This window comes from Hyla sarda, chromosome 1, assembly GCF_029499605.1.
Source record: "Hyla sarda isolate aHylSar1 chromosome 1, aHylSar1.hap1, whole genome shotgun sequence".
NCBI classification, from domain to species: Eukaryota; Metazoa; Chordata; class Amphibia; order Anura; family Hylidae; genus Hyla; species Hyla sarda.
Window position 1 is genome coordinate 1,906,029 of NC_079189.1, and position 24,233 is coordinate 1,930,261.

At 39.5% G+C, this 24,233-nt stretch overlaps 1 protein-coding gene across 4 annotated transcripts in view; it reads left to right on the top strand.

Moving 5' to 3' along the window:
• Positions 1 to 24,233, top strand: part of LOC130276715 (zinc finger and SCAN domain-containing protein 2-like) — a 114,067-nt gene that overhangs the window by 11,195 nt on the left and 78,639 nt on the right. The window contains exons 2-7 of one of the 4 annotated variants that reach the window (XM_056526727.1): positions 7,257 to 7,399; positions 13,009 to 13,116; positions 15,989 to 16,168; positions 17,276 to 17,402; positions 17,500 to 17,591; positions 17,721 to 17,829. In XM_056526727.1, the coding sequence (XP_056382702.1) occupies positions 7,367 to 7,399; positions 13,009 to 13,116; positions 15,989 to 16,168; positions 17,276 to 17,402; positions 17,500 to 17,591; positions 17,721 to 17,829 (649 nt within the window). In that variant the 5' untranslated portion in view covers positions 7,257 to 7,366. Of the gene's footprint in view, positions 1 to 5,641; positions 5,780 to 7,237; positions 7,400 to 13,008; positions 13,117 to 15,988; positions 16,169 to 17,275; positions 17,403 to 17,499; positions 17,592 to 17,720; positions 17,830 to 24,233 lie in introns of those variants that run through there. The other 3 variants (XM_056526577.1, XM_056526662.1, XM_056526484.1) reach the window with 3 other exon arrangements.

Here is a 24,233-nt window from a genome sequence, read left to right on the forward strand (position 1 = left end):
AGAAGTACGAAAATAAATGATTGTGTCTGCCGGTTGTTTCTTACAATAAAGTTCATTGTAAAAAAACGAAACCTTCGAGTGGAGGTCACATGCTTCCTAGCGGAGGTCACATGTTTCCTGTCCACAGTGGAACTTCAGTCTGCAGCCAGAAAATCTTAAAGCAACATACAGTCCTTCCTCTATAGACCCCGCCCCATCCTGTGACATCACAGCTTCTAGGAGAATCCATTGTAGAGATGATGGATACAATGGCCCTTTACTAAGAGTTGAGTGTAGGTTTTGTTGTGTTTTTTGCTGTTCTGACCTTTTTTTTCCATGGTATTTACTAATTTACTCCACTTTTGGAAACTTTATACATGCTTTAACCCCTTAAAGACCGGGTTTTTTTCCGTTTTTGCATTTTCGTTTTTTGCTCCTTGCCTTTAAAAAATCATAACTCTTTCAATTTTGCACCTAAAAATCCATATGATGCTTATTTTTTGCGCCACCAATTCTACTTTGTAATTACATCAGTCATTTTGCCCAAAAATCGACCGTGAAACGGGAAAAAAATCATTGTGCGACAAAATTGAAAAAAAAACGCTGTTTTGTAACTTTTGGGGGCTTCCGTTTCTACGTAGTAAATTTTTCGGTAAAAATTACACCTTATCATTATTCTGTAGGTCCATACGATTAAAATGATCCCCTACTTATATAGGTTGGATATTGTACTTCTGGAAAAAATCATAACTAAATGCATGAAAATTAATACGTTTAAAATTGTCATCTTCTGACCCCTATAACTTTTTTATTTTTCCATATATGGGGCGGTATGAGGACTCATTTTTTGCGCCGTGATCTGAAGTTTTTAATTTTTGCATTGATACAACTTATTGATCGCTTTTTATTCATTTTTAAATGATATAAAAAGTGACCAAAAATGCACTATTTTGGACTTTGGAATTTTTTTGCGCGCACGCCATTGACCCAGCGGTTTAATTAATTATATATTTTTATAATTCGGACATTTCTGCACGCGGTGATACCACATATGTTTATCTTTATTTTTATTTACACTGTGTTTTTTTTTTTATTGGAAAAGGGGGGTGATTCAAATTTTTAATAGGGGAGAAGTTAAATGATATTCATTCACTTTTTATTTTCACTTTTTTTTTGCAGTGTTATATATAGGAGACTATAATACTGATCACACTGATCTCTTATACTGATCATTATTATCCCATAGGAGACTATAACACTGATCACACTGATCTCTTATACTGATCATTATTATCCCATAGGAGACTATAACACTGATCACACTGATCTCTTATACTGATCATTGTTATCCCATAGGAGACTATAACACTGCACACACTGATCTCTTATACTGATCATTATTATCCCATAGGGACCTATAACACTGCACACACTGATCATTATTATCCCATAGGAGACTATAACACTGCGCACACTGATCTCTTATACTGATCATTATTATCCCATAGGAGACTATAACACTGCACACACTGATCTCTTATACTGATCATTATTATCCCATAGGGGGCTATAACACTGTACACACTGATCTCTTATACTGATCATTGTTATCCCATAGGGGACTATAACACTGCACGCACTGATCTCTTATACTGATCATTATTATCCCATAGGAGACTATAACACTGCACACACTGATCTCTTATACTGATCATTGTTATCCCATAGGAGACTATAACACTGCACACACTGATCTCTTATACTGAGCATTGTTATCCCATAGGAGACTATAACACTGCACACACTGATCTCTTATACTGATCATTATTATCCCATAGGGGGCTCTAACACTGAACACACTGATATCTTATACTGATCATTGTTATCCCATAGGGACCTATAACACTGCACACACTGATCTCTTATACTGATCATTATTATCCCATAGGAGACTATAACACTGCACACACTGATCTCTTATACTGATCATTATTATCCCATAGGGACCTATAACACTGCACACACTGATCTATTATACTGATCATTATTATCCCATAGTAGACTATAACACTGCACACACTGATCTCTTATACTGATCATTATTATCCCATAGGAGACTATAACACTGTACACACTGATCTCTTATACTGATCATTATTATCCCATAGGGACCTATAACACTGCACACACTGATCTCTTATACTGATCATTATTATCCCATAGGAGACTATAACACTGCACACACTGATCTCTTATACTGATCATTGTTATCCCATAGGGACCTATAACACTGCACACACTGATCTCTTATACTGATGATTATTATCCCATAGGGGCCTATAACACTGCACACACTGATCTCTTATACTGATCATTATTATCCCATAGGGACCTATAACACTGCACACACTGATCTCTTATACTGATCATTATTATCCCATAGGAGACTATAACACTGCACACACTGATCTCTTATACTGATCATTATTATCCCATAAAGAGCTATAACACTGCACACACTGATCTCTTATACTGATCATTATTATCCCATAGGAGACTATAACACTGCACACACTGATCTCTTATACTGATCATTATTATCCCATAGGGACCTATTACACTGCACACACTGATCTCTTATACTGATCATTATTATCCCATAGGGACCTATAACACTGCACACACTGATCTCTTATACTGATCATTGTTATCCCATAGGAGACTATAACACTGCACACACTGATCTCTTATACTGATCATTGTTATCCCATAGGGACTTATAACACTGCACACACTGATCTGTTATACTGATCATTATTATCCCATAGGGAGCTATAACACTGCACACACTGATCTCTTATACTGATCATTGTTAACCCATAGGGACCTATAACACTGCACACACTGATCTCTTATACTGATCATTATTATCCCATAGGGACCTATAACACTGCACACACTGATCTCTTATACTGATCATTGTTATCCCATAGGGGACTATAACACTGCACACACTGATCTCTTATACTGATCATTATTATCCCATAGGGACCTATAACACTGCACACACTGATCTCTTATACTGATCATTGTTATCCCATAGGGAGCTATAACACTGCACTCACTGATCTCTTATAGTGATCATTATTATCCCATAGGGACCTATAACACTGCAGACACTGATCTCTTATACTGATCATTGTTATCCCATAGGAGACTATAACACTGCACACACTGATCTCTTATACTGATCATTGTTATCCCATAGGGACTTATAACACTGCACACACTGATCTCTTATACTGATCATTATTATCCCATAGGGACCTATAACACTGCACACACTGATCTCTTATAGTGATCATTATTATCCCATAGGAGACTATAACACTGCCCACACTGATCTCTTATACTGATCATTATTATCCCATAGGGACGTATAACACTGCACACACTGATCTCTTATACTGATCATTATTATCCCATAGGGACCTATAACACTGCACACACTGATCTCTTATACTGATCATTATTATCCCATAGAAGACTATAACACTGCACACACTGATCTCTTATACTGATCATTATTATCCCATAGGGACCTATAACACTGCACACACTGATCTCTTATACTGATCATTGTTATCCCATAGGAGACTATAACACTGCACACACTGATCTCTTATGCTGATCATTATTATCCCATAGTAGGCTATAACACTGCACACACTGATCTCTTATACTGATCATTATTATCCCATAGGGACCTATAACACTGCACACACTGATCTCTTATACTGATCATTGTTATCCCATAGGGACCTATAACACTGCACACACTGATCTCTTATACTGATCATTATTATCCCATAGGAGACTATAACACTGCACACACTGATCTCTTATACTGATCATTGTTATCCCATAGGGACCTATAACACTGCACACACTGATCTCTTATACTGATCATTATTATCCCATAGGGACCTATAACACTGCACACACTGATCTCTTATACTGATCATTATTATCCCATAGGAGGCTATAACACTGCACACACTGATCTCTTATACTGATCATTGTTATCCCATAGGAGACTACAGCACTGCACACACTGATCTCTTATACTGAGCATTGTTATCCCATAGGAGACTATAGCACTGCACACACTGATCTCTTATACTGATCATTATTATCCCATAGGAGACTATAGCACTGCACACACTGATCTCTTATACTGATCATTGTTATCCCATAGGGACCTATAACACTGCACACACTGATCTCTTATACTGATCATTATTATCCCATAGGAGACTATAACACTGCACACACTGATCTTTATCATTGATCACTGGTTTCTCATAGGAAACCACTGATCGATGATTCTGCCGCATGACTGCTCATGTCTGAATCTCAGGCACTGAGCAGTCATTCGGCGATCGGACAACGAGGACTGTAAGCTCTTCAGGATGCCGCGATTTCGCCGCGGCTATCCCGAACAGCCCACTGAGTTAACCGGGAGCTTTCACTTTCGGTTTTAGCCGCGTGGCTCAGCTCTGAGCGCTCGGCTAAAGGGTTAATAGTGCGCGGCGCCGCGATCGGCGCTGTGCACTATTAGCGGCGGGTCCCTGCTTCACTATGACGCCGGGCCCGCAGTGATATGATGCGGGGTTACCGTGTAACCCCGCGTTATATCAGGAGAGCAGGACCAAGGACATACCGGTACGTCCTTGGTCCTTAAGGGGTTAAAGGGGTACTCCGGGGGGAAAACAATTTTATTTTAAATCAACTGGTGGCAGAAAATTAAACAGATTTGTAAATGACTTCTATTAAAAAAAAAAAACAATCCTTCCAGTACTTTTTAGCAGCTGTATACTACAGAGGAAGTTTTTTTCTTTTTGAATTTCTTTTCTGTGTGACCACAGAGCTCTCTACTGACACCTCTGTCCATGTCAGGGACTGTCATGAGCAGGAACAATTCCCCATCACAAACCTCCTCTCCTGCTCTGGACAGTTCCTGACATGGAAAGAGGTGTCAGCAGAGAGCACTGTGGTCAGACAGAAAGGAAATTCAAAAAGAAAAGAATTTTCCTCTGTATTACACAGCAGCTGATAAGTACTGGAAGGATTAAGATTTTTAAATAGAAGTATGGTGGACATCTGGAGAACTTGTAAGAGTCTTCCAAGGGGGGGGGGGGGCGCTATACTGGCAATAGTGCACTCTAGCAGGAAACTAAAGAGAAAAACGGTCCGAAAGTCACACAGCGCTGCGCTCAAAGAGGGTTTATATAGGCGTCATCGGTGCCAAAAACTTGAAGCCCAGCGCCCCAGGATGGGCTAATACCAAAAAAATTATTTTAATAGACTTATAATAATGAGTTACGCTCCGCCCCCTCAATGCAAGCCTATGGGAGCTGTCACGCCCCATCCCATAGGCTTGCATCGAGGGGGCGGCACACGGGGGCGGAGCCATGACATCACAATGCTCCGTCCCCGTGATCGACAGTAATCAGACCCGGAGCGAACACGCTCCGGAGACTGATCCTAACAGGGTGTGACGTGCAAGATCACGGGGGTCCCCAGCGGCGGGACCCCTGCGATCTGACATGTTATCCTATATCCTTTAGATAGGGGATAAGATGTCTAAGCGCCGGAGTACCCCTTTAACATTTCCCCCATACAGGGCAGAGAGTAAGAAAGATCTCCAGAGAAAACCGGTGGCGAGAAACGGAAGTGAGGTCACTGACGTCACTTCCGCAAGATGGCGCAGCACCGGAGGATGACGGCAGCCAAACAGGTAGGAGGGACAGAGTAAGGTGCATCACGACTACAGGACCCTTAGCGTGGCTTAAAGGGGTACTCTGCCCCTATCCAAAGGACAGAGGATAAGATGTCTGATCGTGGGGGTCCCGCCGCTGGGACCTCTACGATCACGACGGTGCCGGCGGCGGGGGTCGTGACATCATGGCCACGCCCCTCGTGACGTCACGTCTCCTCAATGCAAGTCTATGCCACGCTCCCTCCCATAAACTCGTGGCATGAAGTCATGAGGGGGGTGTGTCAGTGACGTCACGACCCCCCACCTGGGCGGTGGGGGGTTGTGATGTCACTGACACACCCCTCTCATTGAATAAGCGTCAGTACACACCCAGGACAATATGTTCGGAACGTTGGGGCAACAGAGTAAAAGAAGGAGGAAAACTCCTGCCCGGAGAAGATGCTAGGGAAAAGAAAAAAAGCAGCTCGTAAAAAGAAATCTCCCGCCGATAAACAAATACGCCAAACGGCGGAGAACGGGACGGTCGGCAGCAATAAGAAAAAAATTCCCCAAAGCAAAATAAAAGAAAAATGGTTATATGAGCTGCCCAAAGGGGACAACCACCAGTCCTACTGTCCGGAGGACGAACACAGGGGACGAAGGGAGCGTTCACACGGAGTAAATGAAGAGTAATTCACGCTGGAATATTTACGGGCGGAAATTTTTTTATTTTTTTTGCACGAAATTCACAGGAAATTCACGCGGAATTGCGCGCGGACATGGGAGAGAAAGAAGTGAAGGGTTTTTCAGCCATTTCCGTGCAAATTGCGCGCGAATTCCGCCCAAATTGCGTGCAAATTGCGTGCGAATTCCGCGCAAAAACGATGTCGGGCGGAATTTTTTTTTTACCATTGACTTCAATTGATTTCTGCTAGCGGATTCCGCTTGAATAATGAACATGTCCTATCTTCAAGCGGAACGGAATTCAGCGTCAACAGGACAGCGGAAATAACATTGAAGTCAATGGGCAGAGGAGATGGGAATTAATTTGTAGCGGAGAATTCAAGAGGAATTAATCCGTGTGAACGCGTCCTAAGGGGGAGATTTAACCAGGACAGAGGAAAAATTGTCCAGTTGCCCATAGCAACCAATCAGATCGCTTCTTTCATTTTTAACAAGGCCTCTGCAAAATGAAAGAAGCCATCTGATTGGTTGCTATGGGCAACTTTTACTTTGCACAGGTTTTGATAAATCTCCCCCTAAGAGGTGATCATGGGGGCTCTCCTGTGTAATGACACTTATTCAATTTATTATTCAATAAACATTCCATCAGATTGCGGTGGGTGAAACACCTTATCCGTGCTACTGGTAGGAGGTAAGGGAATGATTCCGTCCACCGGTTGTTACTTACAATAAAGTTCGGTTTAAAAAAAACTAACCCTTTGAATGGAGGTCACATGCTTCCTGGTGGTTGTCACATGATGCCTAGTGGAGGTCACATGTTTCCTGTCCACAGTGAAACTCCAGTCTGCAGCCAGAAAATCTTAAAAGAAACATACAGTCCTTCCTCTATAGACCCCGCCCCATCCTGTGACATCACAGCCTAAAGGAGAATCTATTGTAGAGATGATGGATACAAAGTCTTATCCTAGCAGTAAGGTAATTACATGGGAAGGAGGTTTGTTACAGTGTGTCACCCCAGTAGTAAGGAGATTACATGAGGAGGAGGTTTGTTACAGTGTGTCACCCCAGTAGTAAGGAGATTACATGAGGAGGAGGTTTGTTACAGTGTGTCACCCCAGTAGTAAGGAGATTACATGAGGAGGAGGTTTGTTACAGTGTGTCACCCCAGTAGTAGGGAGATTACATGGGAAGGAGGTTTGTTACAGTGTGTCACCCCAGTAGTAAGGTAATTACATGGGAAGGAGGTTTGTTACAGTGTGTCACCCCAGTAGTAAGGTAATTACATGAGGAGGAGGTTTGTTACAGTGTGTCACCCCAGTAGTAAGGAGATTACATGAGTAGGAGGTTTGTTACAGTGTGTCACCCCAGTAGTAAGGAGATTACATGAGGAGGAGGTCTGTTACAGTGTGTCACCCCAGTAGTAAGGAGATTACATGAAGATGAGGATTGTTACAGTGTGTCACTCCAGTAGTAAGGAGATTACATGAAGATGAGGATTGTTACAGTGTGTCACCCCAGTAGTAAGGAGGTTACATGAGTAGGAGGAGGTTTGTTACAGTGTGTCACCCCAGTAGTAAGGAGATTACATGAGGAGGAGGATTGTTACAGTGTGTCACTCCAGTAGTAAGGAGATTACATGAGTAGGAGGAGGTTTGTTACAGTGTGTCACCCCAGTAGTAAGGAGATTACATGAGGAGGAGGATTGTTACAGTGTGTCACCCCAGTAGTAAGGAGATTACATGAGGAGGAGGATTGTTACAGTGTGTCACCCCAGTAGTAAGGAGATTACATGAGTAGGAGGAGGTTTGTTACAGTGTGTCACCCCAGTAGTAAGGAGATTACATGAGGAGGAGGATTGTTACAGTGTGTCACCCCAGTAGTAAGGAGATTACATGAAGATGAGGATTGTTACAGTGTGTCAACCCAGTAGTAAGGAGATTACATGAAGATGAGGATTGTTACAGTGTGTCACCCCAGTAGTAAGAAGATTAAATGAGGAGAAGGTTTGTTACAGTGTGTCACCCCAGTAGTAAGGAGATTACATGAGGAGGAGGTTTGTTACAGTGTGTCATCCTAGTAGTAAGGAGATTACAGGAGGAGGAGGTTTGTTACAGTGTGTCACCCCAGTAGTAAGGAGATTACATGAGGAGGAGGTTTGTTACAGTGTGTCACCCCAGTAGTAAGGAGATTACATGAGAAGGAGGTTTGTTACAGTGTGTCACCCCAGTAGTAAGGAGATTACATGAGTAGGAGGAGGTTTGTTACAGTGTGTCACCCCAGTAGTAAGGAGATTACATGAGGAGGAGGTTTGTTACAGTGTGTCACCCCAGTAGTAAGAAGATTACATGAGGAGGAGGTTTGTTACAGTGTGTCACCACAGTAGTAAGAATATGACATGAGGAGGGGGTTTGTTACAGTGTGTCACCCCCAGTAGTAAGGAGATTACATGAGGAGGAGGTTTGTTACAGTGTGTCACCCCAGTATTAAGGAGATTACATGAGGAGAAGGTTTGTTACAGTGTGTCACCCCAATAGTAAGGAGATTACATGAGGAGGAGGTTTGTTACAGTGTGTCACCCCAGTAGTAAGGAATTACATGAGGAGGAGGTTTGTTACAGTGTGTCACCCCAGTAGTAAGGAGATTACACGGGGAGGAGGTTTGTTACAGTGTGTCACCCCAGTAGTAAGGAGATTACATGAGGAGGAGGTTTGTTACAGTGTGTCACCCCAGTAGTAAGGAGATTACATGAGGAGGAGGAGGTTTGTTACAGTGTGTCAACCCAGTAGTAAGGAGATTACATGAGGAGGAGGAGGTTTGTTACAGTGTGTCACCCCAATAGTAAGGTGATAACATGAGGAGGAGGTTTGTTACAGTGTGTCACCCCAGTAGTAAGGAGATTACACGAGGAGGAGGTTTGTTACAGTGTCTCACCCCAGTAGTAAGGAGATTACATGAAGAGGAGGTTTGTTACAGTGTCTCAACCCAGTAGTAAGGAGATTACATGAGGAGGAGGTTTGTTACAGTGTGTCACCCCAGTAGTAAGGAGATTACATGAGGAGGAGGTTTGTTACAGTGTGTCACCCCAGTAGTAAGAAGATGACATGAGGAGGAGGTTTGTTACAGTGTGTCACCCCAGTAGTAAGGAGATTACATGAGAAGGAGGTTTGTTACAGTGTGTCACCCCAGTAGTAAGGAGATTACATGAGGAGGAGGTTTGTTACAGTGTGTCACCCCAGTAGTAAGGAGATTACATGAGGAGGAGGTTTGTTACAGTGTGTTGCTCTGTGTAACTCTGGGTCGGGGTTCCGAGGTTCATATGTGTTGGCTCCAGAGGTGTGGTGCTTGTCTAGCAGACTTTTCTGGTATTTTCTGTGGATAAAGATGTTGAGGTTGGGATCCTCCTTTACTCCATGTGGAGAAGGCTCTGAGAAGCTCTTTATCTCAATGCTCAGTGAGGATGTGTATGTGATATATGATGTGATCCCTGTATAATATATATAATAAGTGAGGATGTGTAGGTGATATATGATGTGACCCCTGTATAATATATATATATATAAGTGAGGATGTGTATGTGATATATGATGTGACCCCTGTATAATATATATATATATAAGTGAGGATGTGTATGTGATATATGATGTGACCCCTGTATGATATATATAATAAGTGAGGATGTGTATGTGATATATGATGTGACCCCTGTATAATATATATAATAAGTGAGGATGTGTATGTGATATATGATGTGACCCCTGTATGATATATATAAGTGAGGATGTGTATGTGATATATGATGTGATCCCTGTATGATATATATATAATAAGTGAGGATGTGTATGTGATATATGATGTGATCCCTGTATAATATATATAATAAGTGAGGATGTGTATGTGATATATGATGTGATCCCTGTATAATATATATAATAAGTGAGGATGTGTATGTGATATATGATGTGACCCCTGTATGATATATATATAATAAGTGAGGATGTGTATGTGATATATGATGTGATCCCTGTATAATATATATAATAAGTGAGGATGTGTATGTGATATATGATGTGATCCCTGTATAATATATATAATAAGTGAGGATGTGTATGTGATATATGATCCCTGTATGATATATATATAATAAGTGAGGATGTGTATGTGATATATGATGTGACCCCTGTATGATATATATATAATAAGTGAGGATTTGTATGTGATATATGATGTGACCCCTGTATAATATATATATATAATAAGTGAGGATGTGTATGTGACATATGATGTGATCCCTGTATAATATATATAATAAGTGAGGATGTGTATGTGATATATGATGTGACCCCTGTATGATATATATAATAAGTGAGGATGTGTATGTGATATATGATGTGATCCCTGTATGATATATATATATAATAAGTGAGGATGTGTATGTGACATATGATGTGATCCCTGTATGATATATATAATAAGTGAGGATGTGTATGTGATATATGATGTGATCCCTGTATGATATATATAATAAGTGAGGATGTGTATGTGATATATGATGTGATCCCTGTATGATATATATAATAAGTGAGGATGTGTATGTGACATATGATGTGATCCCTGTATGATATATATAATAAGTGAGGATGTGTATGTGATATATGATGTGATCCCTGTATGATATATATAAGTGAGGATGTGTATGTGATATATGATGTGACCCCTGTATGATATATATATAAGTGAGGATGTGTATGTGATATGATGTGACCCCTGTATAATATATATAATAAGTGAGGATGTGTATGTGATATATGATGTGACCCCTGTATGATATATATAATAAGTGAGGATGTGTATGTGATATATGATGTGATCCCTGTATTATATATATATATATATATATATATATATATATATATATATCATACAGGGATCACATCATATATCACATACACATCCTCACTTATTATATATATTATACAGGGATCACATCATATGTCACATACACATCCTCACTTATTATATATATATTATACAGGGGTCACATCATATATCACATACACATCCTCACTTATATATATATATATCATACAGGGATCACATCATATATCACATACACATCCTCACTTATTATATATATCATACAGGGGTCACATCATATATCACATACACATCCTCACTTATTATATATATTATACAGGGGTCACATCATATCACATACACATCCTCACTTATATATATATCATACAGGGATCACATCATATATCACATACACATCCTCACTTATTATATATATATCATACAGGGATCACATCATATATCACATACACATCCTCACTTATTATATATATCATACAGGGGTCACATCATATATCACATACACATCCTCACTTATATATATCATACAGGGATCACATCATATATCACATACACATCCTCACTTATTATATATATCATACAGGGGTCACATCATATATCACATACACATCCTCACTTATATATATCATACAGGGATCACATCATATATCACATACACATCCTCACTTATTATATATATCATACAGGGGTCACATCATATATCACATACACATCCTCACTTATATATATCATACAGGGATCACATCATATATCACATACACATCCTCACTTATATATATCATACAGGGGTCACATCATATATCACATACACATCCTCACTTATTATATATATATCATACAGGGATCACATCATATATCACATACACATCCTCACTTATTATATATATATATCATACAGGGATCACATCATATATCACATACACATCCTCACTTATTATATATATCATACAGGGGTCACATCATATATCACATACACATCCTCACTTATTATATATATTATACAGGGATCACATCATATGTCACATACACATCCTCACTTATTATATATATATATTATACAGGGGTCACATCATATATCACATACAAATCCTCACTTATTATATATATATCATACAGGGGTCACATCATATATCACATACACATCCTCACTTATTATATATATTATACAGGGATCACATCATATATCGCATACACATCCTCACTTATTATATATATCATACAGGGATCCCTGTATGATATATATAATAAGTGAGGATGTGTATGTGATATATGATGTGATCCCTGTATGATATATATAATAAGTGAGGATGTGTATGTGATATATGATGTGATCCCTGTATGATGTAAGTGAGGATGTGTATGTGATATATGATGTGACCCCTGTATGATATATATAAATGAGGATGTGTATGTGACATATGATGTGAACCCTGTATGATATATATAATAAGTGAGGATGTGTATGTGATATATGATGTGGTCCCTGTATGATATATATAATAAGTGAGGATGTGTATGTGATATATGATGTGACCCCTGAATAATATATATAATAAGTGAGGATGTGTATGTGATATATGATGTGATCCCTGTATGATATATATATGATTAGTGAGGATGAGTATGTGACATATGATTTAGAGACCCTCCTTCTCTCATTAAAGCCCTGGCAGGGCTAGAACCCTTTTTGCTGACCCAGTTATCTCCTCCAGATTCTCCTTCTTCTGAAAGACCCCCCATGGATGGACAAGGACAGGAATGAGATGACTAACAGAATATTACACTTCACCTTGGAGATCCTCCACCTTCTGACCGGAGAGGTGAGGCGACCCATCTACATTTCCACCATTGTTGTCCCCATCTACATTTCCACCATTGTTGTCTCCATCTACATTCCCACCATTGTTGTCCCCCCATCTACATTTCCACCATTGCTGTCCCCATCTACGTTTCCACCATTGTTGTCTCCATCTACATTTCCACCATTGTTGTCCCCATCTACATTTCCACCATTGTTGTCCCCATCTACATTTTCACCATTGTTGTCCACCATCTACATTTCCACCATTGTGGTCCCCATCTACATTTCCACCATTGGGGTCCCCATCTACATTTCCACCATTGTTGTCCCCATCTGCATTTTCACCATTGTTGTCCCCATCTAAATTTCCACCATTGTTGTCCCCATCTACATTTCCACCATTGTTGTCCCCATCTACATTTCCACCATTGTTGTCCCCATCTACATTTCCACCATTGTTGTCCCCATCTGCATTTCCACCATTGTTGTCCCCATCTGCATTTCCACCATTGTTGTCCCTATCTACATTTCCACCATTGTTGTCCCCCCATCTTCATTTCCACCATTGTTGTCCCCATCTACATTTCCACCATTGTTGTCCCCATCTACATTTCCACCATTGTTGTCCCCATCTACATTTCCACCATTGTTGTCCCCATCTACATTTCCTCCATTGTTGTCCCCATCTACATTTCCTCCATTGTTGTCCCCATCTACATTTCCACCATTGTTGTCCCCATCTACATTTCTACCATTGTGGTCGCCATCTACATTTCCACCATTGTTGTCCCCATCTACATTTCCACCATTGTTGTCTCCATCTACATTTCCACCATTGTTGTCCCCATCTACATTTCCTCCATTGTTGTCCCCATCTACATTTTTACCATTGTTGTCCCCCCATCTACATTTCCTCCATTGTTGTCCCCATCTACATTTTTACCATTATTGTCCCCCATCTACATTTCCACCATTGTTGTCTCCATCTACATTTCCTCCATTGTTGTCCCATCTACATTTCTACCATTGTTGTCCCCATCTACATTTCCACCATTGTTGTCCCCCATCTACATTTCCACCATTGTTGTCCCCATCTACATTTCCACCATTGTTGTCCCCATCTACATTTCCACCATTGTTGTCTCCATCTACATTTCCACCATTGTTGTCCCCATCTACATTGCCACCATTGTTGTCCCCATCTGCATTTCCACCATTGTTGTCCCCATCTGCATTTCCACCATTGTTGTCCCCATCTGCATTTCCACCATTGTTGTCCCCCCATCTTCATTTCCACCATTGTTGTCCCCATCTACATTTCCACCATTGTTGTCCCCATCTACATTTCCTCCATTGTTGTCCCCATCTACATTTCCTTCATTGTTGTCCCCATCTACATTTCCACCATTGTTGTCCCCATCTACATTTCTACCATTGTTGTCGCCATCTACATTTCCACCATTGTTGTCCCCATCTACATTTCCACCATTGTTGTCCCCATCTACATTTCTACCATTGTTGTCCCCATCAACATTTCCTCCATTGTTGTCCCCATCAACATTTCCTCCATTGTTGTCCCCATCTACATTTCTACCATTGTTGTCCCCATCTACATTTCCACCATTGTTGTCTCCATCTACACTTCCTCCATTGTTGTCCCCCATCTACATTTCCACCATTGTTGTCCCCATCTACATTTTCACCATTGTTGTCTCCATCTACATTTCCACCATTGTTGTCCTCATCTACATTTCCACCATTGTTGTCTCCATCTACATTTCCACCACTGTTGTCCCCCCATCTACATTTCCACCATTGTTGTCCCCATCTACATTTTCACCATTGTTGTCTCCATCTACATTTCCACCATTGTTGTCCCCCATCAACATTTCCACCTTTGTTGTCTCCATCTACATTTCCACCATTGTTGTCCCCATCTACATTTCCACCATTGTTGTCCCCATCTACATTTCCACCATTGTTGTCCCCATCTACATTTCCACCATTGTTGTCCTCCATCAACATTTCCACCATTGTTGTCCCCCATCAACATTTCCACCATTGTTGTCCCCCATCAACATTTCCACCATTGTTGTCCCCATCTACATTTCCACCATTGTTGTCCCCATCTACATTTCCACCATTGTTGTCTCATCTACATTTCCACCATTGTTGTTCCCCATCTACATTTCCACCATTGTTGTCCCCCCCTCTACATTTCCACCATTGTTGTCCCCCATCTACATTTCCACCATTGTTGTCCCCCATCTACATTTCCACCATTGTTGGCCCCCATCTACATTTCCACCATTGTTGGCCCCATCTACATTTCCATCATTGTTGTCGTCCCATCTACATTTCCACCACTGTTGTCCCATCTACATTTCCACCACTGTTGTCGTCCCATCTACATTTCCACCATTGTTGGCCTCCCATCTACATTTCCACCATTGTTGGCCTCCCATCTACATTTCCACCACTGTTGTCCCCCATCTACATTTCCACCATTGTTGTCCCCCATCTACATTTCCACCATTGTTGTCCCCCATCTACATTTCCACCATTGTTGTCCACATCTACATTTCCACCATTGTTGTCCCCCATCTACATTTCCACCATTGTTGTCCCCATCTACATTTCCACCACTGTTGTCCCCATCTACATTTCCACCATTGTTGTCCCCCCATCTACATTTCCACCATTGTTGTCCCCCATCTACATCTTTGGCCCCGCTGTATGTTCTGGATGTCTCTTTGTAGGTGAGGTCTCCAGAACTGACCCCAGTATTCCAGATGTGCTCACTAGAGCTCTATACAAGGGGCACAATCTCCTTATTGTAGTGAGGGAGGAATACTGGGGTCAGTCCCCTCATTGTCTCTCTCCATACACAGGATTACACCATAGTGAAGAAGAGATGGGGGGAGTGTGTTGCCCCCAGCAGCCATCTCCATGAGTCAGAAGGACGGAGCAGGGCCCGGGGCCCCATCATGGAGCCTCCACCTCTCTCCCCGATACATGAGGAGAAGATCCTAGAACTCACCCACAGGATCACTGAGCTGCTGACTGGAGAGGTGACACTGCTGGGACATTATACAGTAATGGAGGGGTCTGGTGATGACTGGAGAGGTGACCCTGCTGGGACATTATATTGTAATGCAGTGGTCTGGTGATGACTGGAGAGGTGACACTACTGGGACATTATACAGTAATGGAGGCGTCTGGTGATGACTGGAGAGGTGACACTGCTGGGACATTATACAGTAATGGAGGGGTCTGGTGATGACTTGAGAGGTGACACTGCTGGGGCATTATACAGTAATGGAGGGGTCTGGTGATGACTGGAGAGGTGACACTGCTGGGGCATTATACAGTAATGGAGGGGTCTGGTGATGACTGGAGAGGTGACACTGCTGGGACATTATACAGTAATGGAGGGGTCTGGTGATGACTGGAGAGGTGACACTGCTGGGACATTATACAGTAATGGAGGGGTCTGGTGATGACTGGAGAGGTGACACTGCTGGGACATTATACAGTAATGGAGGGGTCTGGTGATGACTGGAGAGGTGACACTGCTGGGACATTATACAGTAATGGAGGGGTCTGGTGATGACTGGAGAGGTGACCCTTCTGGGACATTATACAGTAATGGAGGGGTCTGGTGATGACTGGAGAGATGACACTGCTGGGACATTATACAGTAATGGAGGGGTCTGGTGATGACTGGAGAGGTGACACTGCTGGGACATTATATAGTAATGGAGGGGTCTGGTGATTAGAGAGGTGACACTGCTGGGACATTATACAGTAATGGAGGGGTATGGTGATGATTAGAGAGGTGACACTGCTGGGACATTATACAGTAATGGAGGGGTCTGGTGATGACTGGAGAGGTGACACTGCTGGGACATTATACAGTAATGGAGGGGTCTGGTGATGATTAGATAGGTGACACTGCTGGGACATTATACAGTAATGGAGGGGTCTGGTGATGACTGGAGAGGTGACACTGCTGGGACATTATACAGTAATGGAGGGGTCTGGTAATGATTAGAGAGGTGACACTGCTGGGACATTATACAGTAATGGAGGGGTCTGGTAATGATTAGAGAGGTGACACTGCTGGGACATTATACAGTAATGGATGGGTCTGGTGATGACTGTATCATTGTGTGTAGGTTCCTATAAGGTGTCAGGATGTGGCGGTCTATTTCTCCATGGAGGAGTGGGAGTATGTAGAAGGACACAAGGATCTGTACCAGGACATAGTCATGATGGAGGATCACCGGCCCCTCACATCACAAGGTAAGAAGAGACATATATATAGATATCACTCTCACTACCTAGTAACATAGAAATCTATCCAGCACTGATGTATTCATTCCGTGTGTGTTTCCTACAGATGGAGTCATTGATAGACATCCACCCGAGAGGTGTCCCCGCCCTCTGTATTCCCAGGACTGTCCAGAGGGAAATGTCCCAGAGAAGCATCAGGTAGATGAGGCTGATCCTATATCTCTATAGGGGGGTCCTGCAGTCATAGATGTGGGGATAGATTTTGGGGGTCTCTGTTGCTCCTCCTGTCTGCTGTATTGTAGTGAATTGTTCTATATGTCACATCAGGGGGGAGATCTGACTAATAATAAAGTGGAGGATGAAGACGAGAGGATGAGGGGCCATCACCCATGTATGAGGGAAGCGAAGGAGGAAATTCCAGGAGGTGTTACCCCAGGTATGTAATAATTCCAGGAGGTGTTACCCCAGGTATGTAATAATTCCAGGAGGTGTTGTCCCAAGTATGTAATAATTCCAGGAGGTGTTACCCCAGGTATGTAATAATTCCAGGAGGTGTTATCCCAAGTATGTAATAATTCCAGGAGGTGTTGTCCCAAGTATGTAATAATTCCAGGAGGTGTTGTCCCAAGTATGTAATAATTCCAGGAGGTGTTGTCCCAGGTATGTAATATTTCCAGGAGTTGTTGTCACAGGTATGTAGTAATGGATTACAGGGGGAATTCCGAGGTGTCTTCAGGGGAGGCTCCACCTTAGATCTACATGACATTAACCCTTCAGGCCCCAGTGATCCCCTGTGTTATGTATAGTCAGGACCTGAGGGAGGTGACTATATAGAGATCTTCTCCAAGGTCATCTATGGGTCCTGTCATGCTCCAGGTAGAACACTAGGGGCAGCATCAGGATTTGGGGCTCAGATGTGATGAACAGCCGCGCTATCCCATGGGAGCAGATAACTTAGTGTAACCCTTTAAGCTCCACAATGGATGGTGATAGGGGCCCCTGTGACATTTGCTTACTAGCCCTGACACTGTAGATGCCAGGCTGATGGTCAGATGTCTGGCATCTCCCTTGTGTCAGTCCGTAGAGAAGTGCTCAGCACCACAAAGTAGATATGTGTATCTTCTACCAGTCCTTGCTTATCTGCTGTCAAGGGCCGGCGTTAGGGCATTGCACACTGGGCAATTACCCAGGGCCCCCTTCCTCCAGTGGGCCCCCTGCGGCTGCTAGAGTGTTTGTAGCTGGGGGAAGCAGTGTATTCCGGCAGCCAGCAGCATCCAGGATTGAGCCTCGCTGCAGAGTTCAAGCACATAGTGCTGCAGTGAGAGGCTCCTTTAACACCCCCCATTCCCCGTGTCCTCCTCCTCCTGCTGCTGTCGCACAGTTTAGCTGCCTGTCGGCCGACGATGAGATGGTCAGCAGGCACCAGGAGGCATGAGTATCAGGCAGCTCCTAAAGTGTATAATGCCCCCAGCCAGCCTTCAAAAATAGTAAGTAGATGTAATGTGTGATGTAAATTGTTACATGTATTTGTGTATATTGAGCTGTATGTGTGTAATGCAGGTATGTATATACACATGTATGATGTATGTGTGATGTAAACAGTTACATGTATTTGTGTATATTGTGCTGTATGTGTGTAATGCAGGTATGTATATACACATGTATGATTTATGTGATGTAAACAGCTACATGTATTTGTGTATAGTGAGCTGTATGTGTGTAATGCAGGTATGTATATACACATGTATGATTTATGTGATGTAAATAGTTACATGTATTTGTGTATATTGAGCTGTATGTGTGTAATGCAGGTATGTATATACACATGTATGATTTATGTGATGTAAACAGTTTGTTACATGTATTTGTGTATAGTGAGCTGTATGTGTGTAATGCAGGTATGTATATACACATGTATGATTTATGTGTGATGTAAACAGTTACATGTATTTGTGTATAGTGAGCTGTATGTGTGTAATGCAGGTATGTATATACACATGTATGATTTATGTGATGTAAACAGTTTGTTACATGTATTTGTGTATAGTGAGCTGTATGTGTGTAATGCAGGTATGTATATATACATGTATGATTTATGTGTGATGTAAACAGTTACATGTATTTGTGTATATTGAGCTGTATGTGTGTAATGTAGGTATGTATATACACATGTATGATTTATGTGATGTAAACAGTTACATGTATTTGTGTATAGTGAGCTGTATGTGTGTAATGCAGGTATGTATATACACATGTATGATTTATGTGATGTAAATAGTTTGTTACATGTATTTGTGTATAGTGAGCTGTATGTGTGTAATGTAGGTATGTATATACACATGTATGATTTATGTGATGTAAACAGTTACATCTATTTGTGTATATTGAGCTGTATGTGTGTAATGTAGGTATGTATATACACATGTATGATTTATGTGATGTAAACAGTTTGTTACATGTATTTGTGTATAGTGAGCTGTATGTGTGTAATGCAGGTATGTATATACACATGTATGATTTATGTGTTATGTAAACAGTTACATGTATTTGTGTATAGTGTGCTGTATGTGTGTAATGTAGGTATGTATATATACATGTATGATTTATGTGATGTAAACAGTTACATGTATTTGTGTATAGTGAGCTGTATGTGTGTAATGCAGGTATGTATATACACATGTATGATTTATGTGATGTAAACAGTTTGTTACATGTATTTGTGTATATTGAACTGTATGTGTGTAATGCAGGTATGTATATATACATGTATGATTTATGTGATGTAAACAGTTTGTTACATGTATTTGTGTATATTGAACTGTATGTGTGTAATGCAGGTATGTATATATACATGTATGATTTATGTGATATAAACAGTTTGTTACATGTATTTGTGTATATTGAGCTGTATGTGTGTAATGTAAGTATGTATATATACATGTATGATTTATGTGATGTAAACAGTTACATGTATTTGTGTATAGTGAGCTGTATGTGTGTAATGCAGGTATGTATATACACATGTATGATTTATGTGATGTAAACAGTTTGTTACATGTATTTGTGTATATTGAACTGTATGTGTGTAATGCAGGTATGTATATATACATGTATGATTTATGTGATGTAAACAGTTACATGTATTTGTGTATATTGAGCTGTATGTGTGTAATGTAGGTATGTATATACACATGTATGATTTATGTGATGTAAACAGTTACATGTATTTGTGTATAGTGAGCTGTATGTGTGTAATGCAGGTATGTATATACACATGTATGATTTATGTGATGTAAACAGTTACATGTATTTGTGTATATTGAGCTGTATGTGTGTAATGCAGGTATGTATATACACATGTATGATTTATGTGATGTAAACAGTTACATGTATTTGTGTATATTGAGCTGTATGTGTGTAATGTAGGTATGTATATACACATGTATGATTTATGTGATGTAAACAGTTACATGTATTTGTGTATAGTGAGCTGTATGTGTGTAATGCAGGTATGTATATACACATGTATGATTTATGTGATGTAAACAGTTACATGTATTTGTGTATAGTGAGCTGTATGTGTGTAATGCAGGTATGTATATACACATGTATGATTTATGTGTGATGTAAACAGTTACATGTATTTGTGTATATTGAGCTGTATGTGTGTAATGTAGGTATGTATATACACATGTATGATTTATGTGATGTAAACAGTTTGTTACATGTATTTGTGTATAGTGAGCTGTATGTGTGTAATGCAGGTATGTATATATACATGTATGATTTATGTGATGTAAACAGTTACATGTATTTGTGTATAGTGAGCTGTATGTGTGTAATGCAGGTATGTATATACACATGTATGATTTATGTGATGTAAATAGTTACATGTATTTGTGTATAGTGTGCTGTATGTGTGTAATGCAGGTATGTATATACACATGTATGATTTATGTGTGATGTAAACAGTTACATGTATTTGTGTATATTGAGCTGTATGTGTGTAATGCAGGTATGTATATACACATGTATGATTTATGTGATGTAAATAGTTACATGTATTTGTGTATATTGAGCTGTATGTGTGTAATGTAGGTATGTATATACACATGTATGATTTATGTGATGTAAACAGTTACATGTATTTGTGTATAGTGTGCTGTATGTGTGTAATGCAGGTATGTATATACACATGTATGATTTATGTGATGTAAACAGTTACATGTATTTGTGTATAGTGAGCTGTATGTGTGTAATGCAGGTATGTATATACACATGTATGATTTATGTGTGATGTAAATAGTTACATGTATTTGTGTATAGTGAGCTGTATGTGTGTAATGCAGGTATGTATATACACATGTATGATTTATGTGATATAAACAGTTTGTTACATGTATTTGTGTATATTGAGCTGTATGTGTGTAATGCAGGTATGTATATACACATGTATGATTTATGTGATGTAAATAGTTACATGTATTTGTGTATATTGAGCTGTATGTGTGTAATGCAGGTATGTATATACACATGTATGATTTATGTGATGTAAACAGTTACATGTATTTGTGTATAGTGAGCTGTATGTGTGTAATGTAGGTATGTATGTATATACACATGTATGATTTATGTGATGTAAACAGTTACATGTATTTGTGTATATTGAGCTGTATGTGTGTAATGTAGGTATGTATATACACATGTATGATTTATGTGATGTAAATAGTTACATGTATTTGTGTATATTGAGCTGTATGTGTGTAATGCAGGTATGTATATACACGTATGATTTATGTGATGTAAACAGTTACATGTATTTGTGTATATTGAGCTGTATGTGTGTAATGCAGGTATGTATATATACATGTATGATTTATGTGATGTAAACAGTTTGTTACATGTATTTGTGTATAGTGAGCTGTATGTGTGTAATGCAGGTATGTATATACACATGTATGATTTATGTGATGTAAACAGTTACATGTATTTGTGTATAGTGTGCTGTATGTGTGTAATGCAGGTATGTATATACACATGTATGATTTATGTGATGTAAACAGTTACATGTATTTGTGTATAGTGAGCTGTATGTGTGTAATGCAGGTATGTATATACACATGTATGATTTATGTGATGTAAACAGTTTGTTACATGTATTTGTGTATAGTGAGCTGTATGTGTGTAATGCAGGTATGTATATACACATGTATGATTTATGTGATGTAAACAGTTTGTTACATGTATTTGTGTATATTGAACTGTGTGTGTAATGCAGGTATGTATATATACATGTATGATTTATGTGATGTAAACAGTTACATGTATTTGTGTATAGTGAGCTGTATGTGTGTAATGCAGGTATGTATATATACATGTATGATTTATGTGATGTAAACAGTTTGTTACATGTATTTGTGTATAGTGTGCTGTATGTGTGTAATGCAGGTATGTATATACACATGTATGATTTATGTGATGTAAACAGTTACATGTATTTGTGTATATTGAGCTGTATGTGTGTAATGCAGGTATGTATATACACATGTATTATTTATGTGATGTAAACAGTTACATGTATTTGTGTATATTGAGCTGTATGTGTGTAATGCAGGTATGTATATACACATGTATTATTTATGTGATGTAAACAGTTACATGTATTTGTGTATATTGAGCTGTATGTGTGTAATGCAGGTATGTATATATACATGTATGATTTATGTGATGTAAACAGTTACATGTATTTGTGTATATTGTGCTGTATGTGTGTAATGCAGGTATGTATATACACATGTATGATTTATGTGATGTAAACAGTTACATGTATTTGTGTATATTGTGCTGTATGTGTGTAATGCAGGTATGTATATACACATGTATGATTTATGTGATGTAAACAGTTTGTTACATGTATTTGTGTATATTGAGCTGTATGTGTGTAATGCAGGTATGTATATACACATGTATGATTTATGTGTGATGTAAACAGTTACATGTATTTGTGTATAGTGAGCTGTATGTGTGTAATGCAGGTATGTATATACACATGTATGATTTATGTGATGTAAATAGTTACATGTATTTGTGTATATTGAGCTGTATGTGTGTAATGCAGGTATGTATATACACATGTATGATTTATGTGTGATGTAAACAGTTACATGTATTTGTGTATAGTGAGCTGTATGTGTGTAATGCAGGTATGTATATACACATGTATGATTTATGTGATGTAAACAGTTTGTTACATGTATTTGTGTATAGTGTGCTGTATGTGTGTAATGCAGGTATGTATATACACATGTATGATTTATGTGATATAAACAGTTTGTTACATGTATTTGTGTATATTGAGCTGTATGTGTGTAATGCAGGTATGTATATACACATGTATGATTTATGTGATGTAAACAGCTACATGTATTTGTGTATAGTGAGCTGTATGTGTGTAATGCAGGTATGTATATACACATGTATGATTTATGTGATGTAAATAGTTACATGTATTTGTGTATAGTGAGCTGTATGTGTGTAATGCAGGTATGTATATACACATGTATGATTTATGTGTGATGTAAATAGTTACATGTATTTGTGTATAGTGAGCTGTATGTGTGTAATGTAGGTATGTATATACACATGTATGATTTATGTGATGTAAATAGTTACATGTATTTGTGTATAGTGAGCTGTATGTGTGTAATGCAGGTATGTATATACACATGTATGATTTATGTGATATAAACAGTTTGTTACATGTATTTGTGTATATTGAGCTGTATGTGTGTAATGCAGGTATGTATATACACATGTATGATTTATGTGATATAAACAGTT